Source organism: Leptonychotes weddellii, chromosome 6 (genome assembly GCF_054177405.1).
Source record: "Leptonychotes weddellii isolate Sample4059 chromosome 6, ASM5417740v2, whole genome shotgun sequence".
Classification (NCBI taxonomy): Eukaryota; Metazoa; Chordata; class Mammalia; order Carnivora; family Phocidae; genus Leptonychotes; species Leptonychotes weddellii.
Window position 1 is genome coordinate 76,983,690 of NC_138374.1, and position 15,522 is coordinate 76,999,211.

At 55.4% G+C, this 15,522-nt stretch overlaps 1 protein-coding gene across 12 annotated transcripts in view; it reads left to right on the forward strand.

Annotated features, from left to right (window-relative positions):
- Positions 1 to 5,101, forward strand: part of DISP1 (dispatched RND transporter family member 1) — a 179,763-nt gene extending 174,662 nt beyond the window's left edge. For all 12 annotated transcript variants that reach the window (XM_081822989.1, XM_081822991.1, XM_081822997.1 and 9 more), the window contains one exon: positions 1,488 to 5,101. In XM_081822989.1, the coding sequence (XP_081679115.1) occupies positions 1,488 to 5,078 (3,591 nt within the window). In that variant the 3' untranslated portion in view covers positions 5,079 to 5,101. The remainder of the gene's footprint in view (positions 1 to 1,487) is intronic.
- Positions 5,102 to 15,522: the final 10,421 nt, after the last annotated feature.

Genomic DNA, 15,522 nt, shown 5'->3' on the forward strand with positions numbered 1-15,522 from the left:
TAAGATTTTATTTATTTGACAGAGAGCACAAGTAGGCAGAGTGGCAGGCAGAGAGAGAGGGAGAAGCAGGCTCTCCCCTGAGCAGGGAGCCAGACGTGGGGCTCGATCCCAGGACCCTGGGATCATGACCTGAGCCGAAGGCAGCCGCTTAACCGACTGAGCCACCCAGATGCCCCTATTATGGAAATTTTTAAATGTATGCAGAAGTAGGCTAGTGTACTGAACCCCCACATGTGGGTTGCCCAGCTCTGACACTTGGGGTACATGGGCAGTGTTGTGTCCTCTGCACCCCGCCCCAGGACTGGTCCCACCAAAGCAGCTTGATGGCTAGGCCTTCAAGTGGTATGGGGAGCGGGGTTCTGGGATCATTCTAAGTTCCAAACAGACGATTTGTGCCAACGGTCCCTGTGATTGGTAGAGTCAACTATTAATAAAGGCAGAGAGTAGTTTAATTGTCCTTTCTGGACTTTGGAGTCTCCTCCTGGAGCAGCCTTTGGTAAGTAGAAGTGAGTGGGTCGCCTTCTACAGACAAGCTCTGGACAGGCTCGAGAGAAGGGCATGGTTCCTAAGCTCAGCCTCAGGAAAGAGGGGCCACTCACACAGTTGACAGATTTGTATGGAATTGTGAAGGCTCCGCCGTATTCTAGCAACCCCACCCTTGGCAGTGGAGGATTTTTTCAGTTTGCTGTAACAAGAGCAGCCAGAGAAGAAAGGCCTCCGGGAACAGCTGTAAGTAAGGCACTGTCCACAGCAGACCCAGAGCTGTCCTACGGCCACCACACAGCAGACCCCACGTCACCAAAACCCAGAGAGTTTCAGCCAGCTCCAGGAAGCTTTGACAGAAGTGTGGAAGACATCAGCTCCTACTGAAGTATTTGTTAATCAGATATGCAGACTGTGCTTGCTTCTCAGGAAACCGTTTCACCCCCGGTCTCTCGTGCACCCCTGACATCAGTGCTCCCCATGTCACCTTGGGGCTCGCTGACAGTTTTCTGGCAGAATATTATCTTTGCTTCCAGCTAGGTTGGTTGAGATATGTAGTACCTTTGTCACCAAAAATTTCATGCCGATAACCAGAAGTTTTAGGCAAAGCCACCAGTTTGTTTCCTCTATCAATTGGACAACTGTTCTCTTAAATTAATCCTATAGATTCCGTACATGAACCCACAGCCTGTCCTTTTCATTGCCTTTTAAAGTAACTTGGAAAAGGCCTGTCTCCTAAAGAGCTGCTAATTCTGTGTCCTTAAAACCGAACCAGCACTGGTGGTTACATGCCCATGTGTCCCCCGCACGCTGAGCAGTTTTCTGTCCAGAGGGAAGCGCCCGGCGGGTGTTTCGCGGGGCAGGCTCTGGGGGGTGGCCACCCGTGTCCCAGCTGACACCTAACTAGGAGGATGGCTATTTAACCTGTCCCTCCAGGCCGCCTTAATTCAGGCCTCTGGGTGAAGCGGTTCTAAACGCCCGTCTCCACGTGTCTCTCTCCGCAGATTAGATCCCACCCGCAGTTTGGCGACCTGTGCCAGAGGGCCACGGCCACGTCCTGCTGCCCCAGCTGGACGCTGGGGAATTACATCGCCGTCCTCAACAACAGGTCGTCCTGCCAGAAGATCGTGGAGCGAGACGTGTCTCACACCCTGAAGCTGCTGCGCGCATGCGCCAAGCACTACCACAACGGCACCCTGGAGCCCGACTGCTGGGACGCAGGCGCCAGGAGGAAGGGGCAGCTCAAGTGCACGGGCGTGCCACGCAAGTGCACCAGGTACAATGCCGTGTATCAGATCCTGCACTACTTGGTGGACAAGGACTTCCTGCCCCTGAAGGCAGCTGACCCCGCCGCACCGGCACTCAAGTACAGCATGCTGTTCTCTCCCACGGAGAAGGGGGAGAGCATGATGGACATTTACCTGGACAACTTCGAGCCCTGGAACGGCTCAGATGGCGTCACCACCGTCGCCGGCATCGAATTCGGCATCAAACACAGCCTGTTCCAGGACTACCTCCTCACGGACACCGCATACCCGGCCATCGCGGTCCTGCTGGTCCTCCTGGTCATGTGCGCCTACACCAGGTCCCTGTTCATCACGCTGATGACCATGTTCGCTGTCATCAGCTCCCTCATCGTTTCCTATTTTCTCTACCGCGTGGTGTTCAACTTTGAGTTCTTCCCTTTCATGAACCTCACCGCACTTGTTATTCTGGTTGGAATTGGCGCTGATGACGCGTTTGTCCTGTGTGATGTGTGGAGCTACACCAAGTTCGACCGGCCGCACGCGGCGACCACGGAGACGGTGGGTGTCACTCTGCAGCACGCGGCGCTGTCCATGTTTGTCACCAGCTTCACCACGGCCGCCGCCTTCTATGCCAACTACGTGAGCAACATCACCGCCATCCGCTGCTTCGGCGTGTACGCGGGGACCGCCATCCTGGTGAACTATGTGCTGATGGTTACGTGGCTCCCGGCCGTTGTCGTCCTGCACGAGCGCTACCTCCTCAACATGTTCAGCTGCTTCAAGAAGCCACCGCAGCAGGTCTACGAGGGCAAGAGCTGCTGGACTGTGGCCCGCCGGACGTGCCACAGAGCACTGTTTGCCATTTCAGAAGCATCGCGCATTTTTTTTGAGAAGGTGTTGCCGTGCATCGTTATTAAGTTCCGCTACCTTTGGCTGCTGTGGTTCCTGGCTCTGACTGTGGGCGGGGCCTATGTCGTATGCGTGAACCCCAAGATGAAGCTGCCCTCCCTGGAGCTGTCTGAGTTTCAGCTGTTCAGGCCTTCCCACCCCTTTGAGCGCTACGACGCTGAGTACAAGAAGCTCTTCATGTTTGAGCGCGTCCACCGTGGCGAGGAGCTGCACATGCCCATCACTGTGGTCTGGGGCGTGTCCCCAGAAGACAACGGCGATCCCCTGAACCCCAAGAGTAAAGGGAAGCTGGCGTTGGACGGCAGCTTTAACATCGCAAGCCCGGCTTCCCAGGTCTGGATCTTGCACTTCTGTCAGAAACTGAGAAACCAGACTTTCTTCTACCAGACGGGGGAACAGGACTTCACCAGCTGCTTCATCGAGACGTTCAAGCAGTGGATGGAGAACCAGGACTGCGACGAGCCCGCCCTGTACCTGTGCTGCCGGCGCTGGAGCTTCCCCTACAAGCAGGAGGTCTTCGAGCTGTGCATCAAGAGGGCCATCATGGAGCTGGAGAGGGGTACGGGCTACCATCTGGACAGCAAGACCCCGGGGCCGCGGTTCGATGTTAACGACACCATCCGGGCGGTGGTGCTGGAGTTCCAGAGCACCTACCTCTTCACGCTGGCCTATGAGAAGATGCACCAGTTCTATGAGGAGGTGGACGCCTGGATCTCCCGGGAGCTGAGCTCTGCCCCCGAGGGCCTCAGCAACGGCTGGTTCGTCAGCAATCTGGAGTTCTACGACCTCCAGGATAGCCTGTCCAACGGCACGCTCGTTGCCATGGGGCTGTCCGTGGCCGTGGCCTTCAGTGTTATGCTGCTTACCACCTGGAACGTCATCGTAAGCCTGTACGCCATCATGTCTATCGCCGGGACCATATTTGTCACCGTCGGCGCCCTCGTCCTGCTGGGCTGGGAGCTGAACGTCCTGGAGTCTGTCATCATTTCCGTGGCCGTTGGCCTGTCCGTGGACTTTGCCGTCCACTACGGGGTTGCTTACCGCCTGGCCCCGGATGCCGACCGGGAGGGGAAGGTGATCTTCTCCCTGAGCCGCATGGGCTCCGCCATTGCCATGGCCGCCCTGACCACCTTTGTGGCCGGGGCCATGATGATGCCATCCACGGTTCTGGCATACACCCAGCTGGGCACCTTCATGATGCTCATCATGTGCGTCAGCTGGGCCTTTGCCACCTTCTTTTTCCAGTGCATGTGCCGCTGCCTCGGGCCGCAGGGCACCTGTGGGCAGATTCCACTCCCCAGGAAGCTCCGGTGCAGTGCCTTCTCCCACGCCCTGTCTGTGACCCCTGTCGACAAGGGGCAGAGCAAAACACATGCCGTGAATGCGTATCATTTAGACCCCAGGGCCCAGAAACCCGACGTGGAGCACGAGTTTTATGAATTAGAGCCTCTGACGTCCCACAGCTGCACCGCATCTGGGAAGGCGGCTTATGAGGAGACCCACATGTGCTCTGAGTTTTTCGGCGGCCAGGCCAAGAGTCTGGGGCTGCCCGTGCACGCCACTTACAGTCCAAGCTCCAGACACGAAGCCAGCTCCGCCTCCTTCCCGCCCGCTCTCGAGCAGCACACCCTGTGTCACTTCTTCTCTCTCAGTCAGAGGTGTGGTTGCCCAAACGCCTACAGACACCTGAGCCCCAGCCCGCACGTGTGCCAGCAGGCAGGTGACGGCCTGTGCCCCCGATGCGCCGCCGCCGCCACCAGCAGCAGCTTAGTGCACGTGCAGAAGGGCGTGGCGCCCCTGCAGGCCGCACAGCAGGCCCCCGAAGGCTTCATGTGCGCCGTCCCACACATCTGCCACTGCGCCTGCCTGCAGGGCAGAGCCAGACGGCCGGGAGCACAGAGTCCTCTGCCCACAGGCCTCTTCCTCCACCCGGTGCAGCACGGGCAGGCCCAGGAGAAAGGCGGCAAGGCCAGCGCCCACGGCACCCAGGGCACGGGAGAGCCCAGTCCACAGACGCCGGAGCCGCCGTCCTTTGTCCGCAGAAGCCCCGGGTCCTTGCGAAAACCGAACTGCTGTGATCCCGAAAACAGCCAAAGGGGACTCTCCAGAAACAGAGAGCTCGGGAACATGGAGGGCAGTGGAGGGGCCTTGAAGAAGGGCTCGGGGCTGGGGGCTCAGGCGGACGAGGCAGATAGGAAAGCAGAGCCATGCCTGTCACAGGACTCGGAACATTCAAATCAGAAAGAACCGAAACCCATATTTAACCGTGGCACGGGGGACACCCGGTGCTGCCCTAATGACCCCCAGAGCTGTGGCCGAGGGGTCCGGCTGACGTGCGGTTCTGCGGGCCGTCAGATGCCAGAGCTTGAAGCCAATGGGCCCCCTGCGCTGACACACTCGGAACTTTCTGGTGAAAGTTTGTTAATAAAAACACTTTAATAAATATAGTGTTAAATTCAGAAGCAGTGCCTCTCAATTGTTCCTTTGAAATGGAAGTAAAATTGGAAAGGGAGCCCCAAAACGCAGGAACAGGCTTTACTTTGTTAAAAATCATGGGGTATTTTCATATTTTGTATGAACAGTCAACAAACTCACATGTCTCATGAGTGTTGGCTGATGATTGGATTTTATATTTTCAAAAAGTACAAAGTTCAAACAGGTGTTATATTTACTTTGATACCCGGCTTGACCAGCACTGGTGGGCGTCTGCTGTGCGGTAACAGTGAGCCCCAGGTGCAGAGTCGGAAGCTTCCGGAAGCGTCGGGTCTCTCTGGCCGTGCTGCTCACCTGATACCCTGACTTGGGTGCAGTGAGCAGGACTTCTGATCGCCCAACGTAAACACTGACTGTGATAGAGACACTTGAGTTGGGATCCAGGAACTACACAACATTAAAATTTATATTAATTTCCACACATATTAATGGTGCTTTCTGCCCCTCTGCGGGAGTAGAACTTACATGAAGCCAGTGACTCATTTAGATCCAAATCGGGGTCTTTTCCGCACTAGCCAAAACCCACGGACATTCAGGTCTCACATCTGATCACCCAGAAGACGAGGGCGCCGTCCTGTGTCAGGCCACACGTATGTTAGTGCCGGAGAGAACAGCACCGCACTTGCTGGGGTTGGGCGTGCATGGACAGACGTTGGGGAGACGGCCAGTGGGCCCTGGAAGCTTTCTGGTTGAGGGTGTCCCATGGAGCTCCGTTCCCTCTGCCATCAGACTGGGGCCCTAGATGGGGGGGGCGGTGCTCCTGGTGCCGCTAATACCCCAACTGCTGCACTCGTGTCCCTCCCATTCTGCCTCTAGTTTGGTCCTCCCAAGAGAGCGGGTGGAAATGTTTTTAAATACAGTGTTCTTTCCAAAAGCGGTACTGCTTATTTTCTGAGAACAGGTTTCCAAATTGGAACCAAATATTTTTCTAGGGCCTGAAGTCAGGAGTTAGAAGGGACCTTATGGTTCCCTGACTCCAACCCACGTTTCTGTTAAGTAGCTTTCCGGCTTCGTTGTTCGGGGACTCACTCCCTGACTCCCTTGCTGACCGCCGTCTGCTGTCCTATAGCTTTTCTACCCATTGGCCCTTCTGTTCTCTGAAGCAAAAACACATGCCTCTAATCTCCCACGAACATCCCGCTCTCTCCACTGCTCTTCTTCCGCTGGGTTGTAATCCGTTCAGATGCTGACTGAGCGCCTCCGGACAACACCTGCCTGCGTGGAGGCCCTGAAGCGGGGACGGGAAGGTGCTCCTGTCTGTTCTCTTGGGGACGGAAGTAAGGCGTGGCACGACATCACTGCCAAGCCTCACGCAGCATGGAGGAGGCCCACCCGCTAGGCCTGGCGCAGACTGCTGCTGAGCCACGTGTGGGAGCGGGTTAGTCCTCCACCCTGAGGCTGAGGACCCCGTGTCCATCCCCGGTGCACTCAGGCTGTTAGAGGAATAGCGCAGGAGAGAGAACACTTGAAAATAGGACTCGTTTTTCCTGAGACCTGTAACCGTTAGGTTGGCTAGTGAAAGTCTGGCGACCCAAAGCAGCTTTATGCTGGCACGGACGCAGACTGAGTTTAAGGATGATCCGAGACACACTTCCAACAGTCTCCCCTGAAAGACTGTCGGGGGCCGAGAAACTAAAATCAAGAGAGAGCGAGCTGAGGAGGGAGGGGTCCTCTATCCACCCGGGACCTCAGCCGGCTTGGCGGTAGGCCTGCTGCACCTGTACCCATTCTGGGAACAGAGGACCCATCTTTCCACCGCTCTGCCCTCAATACCCCAAACCTTGAGTGTGGCCGTAAACCCACGTGGATTACATCTGCCGGCTTTGGGCTTTGAACTGACTATATTTTTCATGCAGGAATTTCTTAAAGAATTTGGTAGCTGGAACTAGAAATCTTTTTTTTTTTTTTTAAATTCATTACTGGGCAACGAAGGGTCCCTATTTCTAGTTTTGTCTCACAAAGAAATTCCATCCTCAGTCCTCTTGTAGAGAATTGCAAAGCAGATAAGAGGTCTAGTTACATGTGGGAAAAGAACCCTTTCACTGTGAAATACTTGTAGTTCGGGGGGTATTTGCGACAGAACGTACTTTCAGGTTCGAGCCTGTGTTCCCAGATCCATCCATGACTTCTTCCCTACAAGGTCACTTCTTACATCTCTAGTTGATGGAAAAGTGGGACAGACCGCAAGCACAAAGCGTGTCAGAGAAGAGCTGCAGGGCTGTATCCGCTGTTCTCCGAGGTGACACTGAGCTCTTGTTATGTTAAATTTCTTGACAATGCATGTTGCATGGTTCTCAGTGTGAAATGATTGTAGTGGGTGGTTTGAAGATGGGGTCTTACAGCCGGTCGGGAGATGTTCCTGATTCCCCTGCTCTCACATGGAAACCATCTTTCTACCGGCAGTTAGGACAGTTTCTGAAGGAAATTTGAGGAAACCATGACTGAAAACAGCTGTGTCTTTTCTCTGTAACAAGGAGAGTCATTTTAGAAGAAAAAAATTAAGTCCATGTAAAAAAAATCCCAAAGACTCAACTGGATTTTTTTCATAAGATTCAGACACAGCTGTGAACATAGAAATTTGTTGAAATCATGAGGGGATTTTTTTTTTTTTAAATGCAGAAGAAACTATCATGTTCAAATACCCTTTATACCATCATGGATCTTTCCAGAATGTTTGCTGACATTTAGTTTGTTATGTCCAATTGTCATATTAATCTGCAGTGTTTTTTGTAAAATAACCACTTTCTTCAATGTTTGATTCCCCATAAATATACATTATATTTCCTATAAATATACAGGGAAAAGATGAGTAATGAATATCCATGGTTGTTTAGTAGAATTTTGTGTCTTTTGTTCTTAATGCTTTAACTGCCCAAATTTTGGATTTTTCATGAAAAAAAAGAATAACCCAAGAGTATAACTTCTGCTCTCATGAGCTTTAGAAAGCACAGCATATGGCGAGGGTCAGCGTGGTGCCCTCCACTCCCCTGAGCACTCAGTGCGGGTGAGCGTGGCACGTCAGCAAGGCCCCCCTGAGATCTGGGGCAGCTAGCAGTGTGGGGGAGAGTAGGGTGCAAAGCAGTGATGTTCTGCACTCAGGAGCGCTCTTCCTGGCCGGGACATTCGGTAACCTTGAAAACCATCTACTTTTGAGTAAGAAGGTCAGTAGTGGCCCAGGCGGTTACGAGGAGCTGTGTTCCGGGATTTAAGCCAACGTTGGCTTTTACCAGTCAACGCCCCCACTGTTCCCACCAGGCGCCAGAAACGGGATGCAAGTCCTGACTTCGGTGCCTGTTGTGGGTGAGGGTGGGAGCCCCGCCGGGGACTCTCAGTGACACAGGGGCTACGCTTCCTTGCTCAAATCAACCGGAATAGTTAAACTTTGATGTTTGCCCTCCTACTCGTATTTTTTCCTCGTAACTCTATAGAATGTGATCTACGCCATCCTAAAACATGAAGGGCAGACTGTTTTCAGCAAGAGATGTTTTTCTTTGGAGCCCAGCAAGATTCCTTCAAGATCTGGTTTTAATTTGTGACAAAGTGGCAGCTCAGCCTTTATCCACTAATTGGACATTTTTGATCAGTGAATTTGACTTAACTTCCTGCATTTAAAGGGGAAAGGATTTGCTGAGTAAATCAATCTGAAAGCGGTTATAAGAGCCTCTTAGCCTGCCGAGGAAGCCAAGCTCCAGAGTCTGAGACTCCGCTACGAGCCCGCACCTCACTCCACACCAAGCGGTCCAGCTGGAGTGTCTCAAGGCAAGACCTGCCCAGATGTTTAAATACTGGTTGAGAATAGTAAGACAGCATCTATTTTTAAAGGGTCCTAAATGTGAACTTTGTGGGCTGCTTCCCACCCAGGGTCATTACCCGCCTTGGGCAGCTCTGAGGTCCACTGGTGACCTCTGGTTCCCCACATCCGAGCAGCAATCACGGGCTGTGCACAGTGGTGCCTCCACGGGGAGGACGTGTGGAGCAAAGCTGCTCATGCGGAGATCCAGAGAAGGCTTTGGGAGCACGAAATCTCTGGGACGCCCTCACTCAGACTGACATCCAGGTGTCTGCTCCTTCCTGTAGCTGGACCTCAGCTTTCAGTTTCTGGAAGAGTGTGCGTGCCGGATGGGGAGAGAGATGGACTGGATGACCTTGAGCATTGGGGTATTTCTATCACAGAGCCCAGGCTTCGAATGGCAGGCAGGGGGCCTTCCCTTCCGTGGACGCTTCGCCGCCAGTCATAACAAATCACACGGCACTTTACCATCCAAGAGAAAGCAGAGGTTAGAAAAGCAAACTGGGACAAAATTCAGTCCCGCCTCTAAATTACTGTGACTCAAAAAAAACAATTTAGGGACAGATCCTGCCCTGGAAACAAAAACTGTGGATTGATTGTTACACGGCATCCAGGGTGGGAGAGCTCATCTGGATTCTTGAGCCCCTTCAGAGGGGGAGGGAGGGCTTTCTGTTCATTGTGTTTTGGTGTCATACTTGGGTCTTGGGAGAATCAGGTGGATGGGTCCTTCATGCAGTGCACTGTCCTGAGAGACCATAGGAAACTGCCCTCGGGTCCCTCTGGCACCAGCTTGCGGTCCTCCACCCGGTGTTGCAATCGCCTGAATACCTGTCTCCCTCACTAGACTATGTCCTTGAGAGACAGAGGCCCTGTGGCACTCCAGAGGGGCACCTTGCCATGCTGGCAACACACACCTACTGAGCGCCGTGGCGTGCAGGGCGTGGAGGAGCACCTCTGACGATGTACAGCCCCCGCCTTCAGGAAGCTTCTGCCCTTAAGAAGCAGAGTTGAAGCCCTCCAAGGAAAAGGGATTTGCAAAGCAGGGAACTGCACAAGAAGACTTCTGTTCAAATGGGAGACATGAAGGTGTTGGGATGAGGGTTCGATGTCTTGAGCATTTTAGAATCTCCTGGTATGAACAAAAGATGGAGTGATGTGGAAGCCCCGGGCTGAACAGCAGAACCTCAGCTTCCACGTCTATCAACTGAAGCTGGTGATGCCGTCCTCCCAGGGCAACGAGGACGCAGTGGACAGGACATGTGAGATGCTCTTGTGCAGAGAGCTCAGCCCCAGTGGGGCTGTTTGCTGGCCTCACATCACACTGAGGCCATCTGTCTGTCTGTCACTGGGCAGCAGGTGTGTGTGGTGTAGAGAACGTGGGTGTGTACATGCCGGTCTCCAGTGCAGGCATTTGTGCAAATACTACAAAATAATGACAACTTCATCCTGCTCTAGTCTGTCTCCCTGGACATCGCTGTGCTTTAAATAAGTGGTATTTACTTATGTTCCAGAAGTCTCCCACATCACCGTTTTCATCCACTATATTCTGGGGATGTTCTTGGAGTCAACTTAAATTCATTTAAATTAAATGAAATGCACTGTCAGATGTCTGCTAAGTGTTGAGTGAGTGAGTGGACAAAAGGACAACGAATCGTTGACGTAATCTGGGCAGATATTTTCCCCTGTTCACAGATGATGAAACCCAGGTTGAGGGACTTAACTTGGTCATTCAGTTCAAAGTGCCCAGCTAGGAGTCCAGGGTTTTTTCCAGGATATAAACCCACCATTACAAAGTCATTTTAAAAAATATGTATAATGATTCCTTGCTATTGTGTTGATTTTAGCAGTCTGTATGACCTCTCATGACATAATTACTTACTAGCCTGTTAACCTTTTTTAGTTCTTAATCAAAGTAGATACACATTTTTATAGTCCTGTATTTGCTATTTGCATATATGAATGCTGCCGCATGTGTGTTTCATATTCATTCTGAGGGTCTCATAATGCTCAGGAATTGAAAAACAATACCCAAGACCCACAGTGGTTTTTCTGCAATGATCTGAACTGAAGAATCTTTTTTTTGAAGATTTTATTTATTAGAGAGAGAGCATAAGCAGGCGGAGTGACAGAGGGAGAAGGACAAGCAGACTCCCCGCTGAGCAGGAAGCCCAATACATGGCTCCATCCCAGGACCCTGGGATCATGACCTGAGTCGAATGCAGACGCTTAACCAACTGAGCCACCGAGGTGTCCCTGAACTGAAGATGAATCTTTCGTAAAATGGACGGACCAGAGTGACAATTCCCGGAATATATATTTTATTTCACAATCTCCTAATGTAGAGTTTTCCCTAATGCATACTGACTTTCCCTCCATTAGTCTGTCACCCACATGTCGATTCACTCATCCGCTAACGCAAGAGCTGAGAATAGCATCAGCTGGACCTCGCTGGCTCTTTGTCCACGTGGGACATGGGGTGGATCTGGAGGTCTGACGTAGAGAGAACATTCCGGGCGTCGCGGTTGCTGTCGCACGAGGGAAGATAGACTCCTGTCCACCCAGGACAAGCTGGGAGCACCCAGCCAGCCTGCTGGGAGGGTAGGGCTGGGCCCAGAGGGACCGAGGCCAGTGCGGGGCCAAGGCTGCCCTGGATCTGTGTCCTCGTTGGAGTTAGAGGCAGAATTATTTTTCCTTCTGTGCTGAGTGAAGTTTCTTTTGTTAAAGCAAAAATAAAGACAGAAATACCAGCAATTGAATGCTGAGTGGGAATTCTCACTGGCCAAGAGGAGACTGACCCATCGGTCTGGGCGAAGGCTCCTGGCTTCTGTCCGCCACGCTCACCCCAATAAAGTATGAGCTTCCCCATGTTCTCAGGCGGGTCTTACCACCCCGACTGTGTTTGTGTTCAAATGATGCAGCTGCCTTTCCTGGGCCCTGGACACTGGGCCATTCCAGGGTCAAGTGCGATTGCTCCTGACGTCTGTCCTCGGGCCGCGGGCAGTGGGCTCCTGAGGGACAGGGCAACCTGCAGACATCACAGGACCCGGATGCCCCTTGGGTCAGAGCCAAAGCCATGTCCCCGGCCCCTGGACCTCGTGCAGAGAGGCCACTGTCCAGCGCGGAGGCTGGGCGTCCCTGGCTTCTCCCACAGCCTGGCCCGTACAGTGCAAACACGGCGGGAACTGGGGCACCCCACAGAACCCCAGGGCGGGCCCCCCACAGGGCTGGCAGGGATCCACGGTGGCTGCACCCCTGCTGCCTCCGTCACGCGGCCCCAGCAGCTGAGCGCCCAGCTCCCACTCCCCAGGGAGGCAGGTGCTCCCGTCCCTCCGTCACGCGGCCCCAGCGGCTGAGCGCCCAGCTCCCACTCCCCAGGGAGGCAGGTGCTCCCGTCCCTCCGTCACGCGGCCCCAGCGGCTGAGCGCCCAGCTCCCACTCCCCAGGGAGGCAGGTACTCCCGTCCCTCCGCCCGTCGGCCCCATGAGACTCCCAAGGGCAGGGAGGCGGGACAGGGAGTCCCCGAGGCAGGAGGGGGCTGGGGGTGACCCTCCCCGCATCCTGCAGGGACTGAGTGGGGACTGGGACAGGGCTTGGCCTGAAAAACAGCTGGAGCCAAGGCGGTCACACTGTTAGGGTTTCAGACTAGCAGGAGGGGAGGCCGCCACCAGGGCTTTTCTCTGTCCCCACCGGGGTGGCCCCAGCCCTGCCCTTCCCCTGACTCCCCGCACACACCAGTGCAGGATGTGAGCTCTGGGCTTACATGGCTCCAGGGCGGGTGCCCTTGGAGGTGGGCTCTGGGCTGTCCCTGCGGAGACGGTGGGTACTGTCAGCAGGCGGCAGGCACCAGGGCCTGAGCCTGGGCGCATCTGAAGGACCGGATGCTTAGGTGCTTTGAAATGCATCCTGTTCTCTCCGCACATTCACGTGCACGCACTTGAACACGGCCTGTGCATCACAGGGGGGTCTCGGGTGTCGTGAGCCTGTGGCCAACAGTCATAAAGCATGTGCGTGGGGCAGTTCCAGAAAGTTCCAAATGTCATCGAGTGCCTTGTAATACAAGGTGAGGTGTGTGGATGGGCGGCAGCGCGACTTCGTGCCGGTTTGAAATCCAGAATCCCTGCGGGAGGAGAGCCTGCCCTTGGGCAGGACCCCGCATGATGCGCATGCACGTGGTGTGCGGCTCAGGTTCTCCACATCTCCGGGGAGCTTGAAAACGTACTCACGCCGGGTCCCTCCTGCACAGATTCTGATTTCGCTGGTCAGGATGTGGCCTGGGCACCCGCGTCTTCAAATATCTGAGGGTCTGACTTGACGCTTGCTGACTCCTCACGCTCTCCGCCCTTCATTGGAACCACAGCTAGGATGGAGCCTCCAGCGGATCGGAGGGCAGACCACGACGCCTGCCCTTTACGACTCAGGCACTCGACCCAAGCACAGCCAGCAGCCACTGGAGAACCGAGCTCTGTATGGATTTCATGGCACGATTCACAGAAATGTTAGCACCCCCAGCGCTGTGCGGGCTCTATGGGCTGAGGGTCTGGAGGAAAGTCAGGGTGGATGGGTCTTGAAGCAAGCGTCGTGGGCGTGGGTGCAGTGGGCGCCAGGTGGCACTGCCCCATGGGACCCCCGGCTGGAAGCCACGGGCTTGCTTCTTTGGGTGGAGCCCCACACCCGGCGCACTTTGGCGGGAACAGCGAGGAAGGGACCGCAGTCCCCAAGTCTGTGCAGGGCCCCCCCGCACTACTGGATGGCTGCTCTGAGCACGTCTCTGCCCTTCACTCGTGCAGGGTCAGAGGCGAGAGCGCACCTGCTCAGAGCCCAGCAAATGGTGGCTCCAGGGCGGGAATTATCCCATTGTGACAGATGACAGACGGAAGAACATAGGAAGCGTCCTGTGCCCTCCCCGCCAGGAGTGGGTGCCGGGAGAAGTGAAGGGAAGCCGTGTCCCCAGGACTGAGCCTGCCTGCGGCTTCGAGAGGGCAGCCAGCTCTCCTCCTAGCCCGGGCAGCCTTCCCAGGACCCAGGCTCATGGTACAAACTGTGGGCCTTTCCTTTCTTCCCCGGGAGCTTGGGTGGCTGGGAAGATGTGTTTCCGTGTTTCAGAAGAACATAATAACGAAGCATTTCAAGGGGAGCTGCCATCAATAAGAGCCGACCGGCAGGGCGTTAGGGAGAGAGGCGGTGCTCAGCGGGTCAGCAGGGAGGCACCACCACAGAGCCCACGTGCGGTCCCGGGGCGAACAGACCGGGCAAACAGTCCTGGGGCATCTGGGCTTCCCACACAGCCAGCCAGCTGTGACCCGCAGCAGAGTGGGGCTAGGACCCCGCAAGGATGCCCGCAGAGAGGGTTTGCCCTGAGGTCCGTTGAATTGCTTCCCCGAGGCCTCTGGGCTGGAAGACACAAGGTCAGCTGGGGCCCCCACAGGCTCCATCTGGGGCTCCAGGCCTGATGCCGACCAACACATGGGTGTCGGGGGAAACGGGGCTGGAGGCCTCTCTTTTTTCGCCCCTGCTTGAGGGTGTGTGGGGCAGGCTCCTGCCACGGAGACAGCACGAAGGCCAAGCCCACGCCTTGAGGGCTCTCCTTGAGGCCTGCTTGCCGATACAGGGAAGTACAGAGTAACTGGAGGAGCCTCGCTCATTTGGGCCCCATGAGGCTCAGGCTCGGCTGTGTGACTTCCTTGAGCCAACGAATGTGGGTGGTGGTGACAAGTTCCGCCTCAGGCAGAAGCTTCCAGAACCAGCACATGACTTCCTCTATGCTGAGCGGCCGCTCGGTGGTAACATCAATCGGGACGGCGGGTGATGAAGCTGCTTGCCCTGATCAGCCTTGGCCTCGCCCGGTCAGCTCTGCTCAGAGGCTGTCCGGGTCCAGCGCAGACACCAGTCCCGCCCCAGTGGCGAGGGGTCGTGGTGGACAGTGGGCGAGGGCAGGATCCCCCTGTCTGGGACTCACGCTGAACACCCGCGGCAACACAAGGCCCGGCAGTGCTGTGGGGGCAGGGAGGCAGCCGGGGCAGATCTCGGGGCACGAGCGAAGTTAGGTTTGGTGCTGGGGGTCTGGGGGAGCTCCCAGAGGGTCCGTGGCAGGAGAGTGACCTCTGATTCAGGTTCACAGCTTCCTCGGTCTGTTGGCGGGGGATCGATGCCACGGCCGGCGGGGGGGAGGGGCGGGGAGCACGGATCCCATGGGACCTGCAGGGCTTGGACGTGGGACGCAGGACAGAGGGAACGAGGACACTTGGCTGAGCTCCTACCTTGGGAAGGTCCAGATGTCACTAAAACGTGGACAGGAAGAGAGCCACACAGAAAAACGGGAGATTTTTTATTTCCTTAGCAGTTTTCTCGAGAGGCCTTTACCTATTGGGGGCGGGGGGGCTGAGGGTTGGTCCCCCTCACGCTCCTGGCCTTTGTGAGAAGGGCCCGGCTCGCTTCCAGCCCAGAGGCCTTTCTGCTGCCGGCATCTGACTGAGCGTGAGGAGCTCTCTGTCCTGCTCTGAAGGGCGTCCACGTCCTCATGGGAAGGACTTGCCCAGCGGCCCTGGCGGACAGGACACAGGACAGTATCTGCTCTCGCCGCACTCTTGGCGCCACATGGGG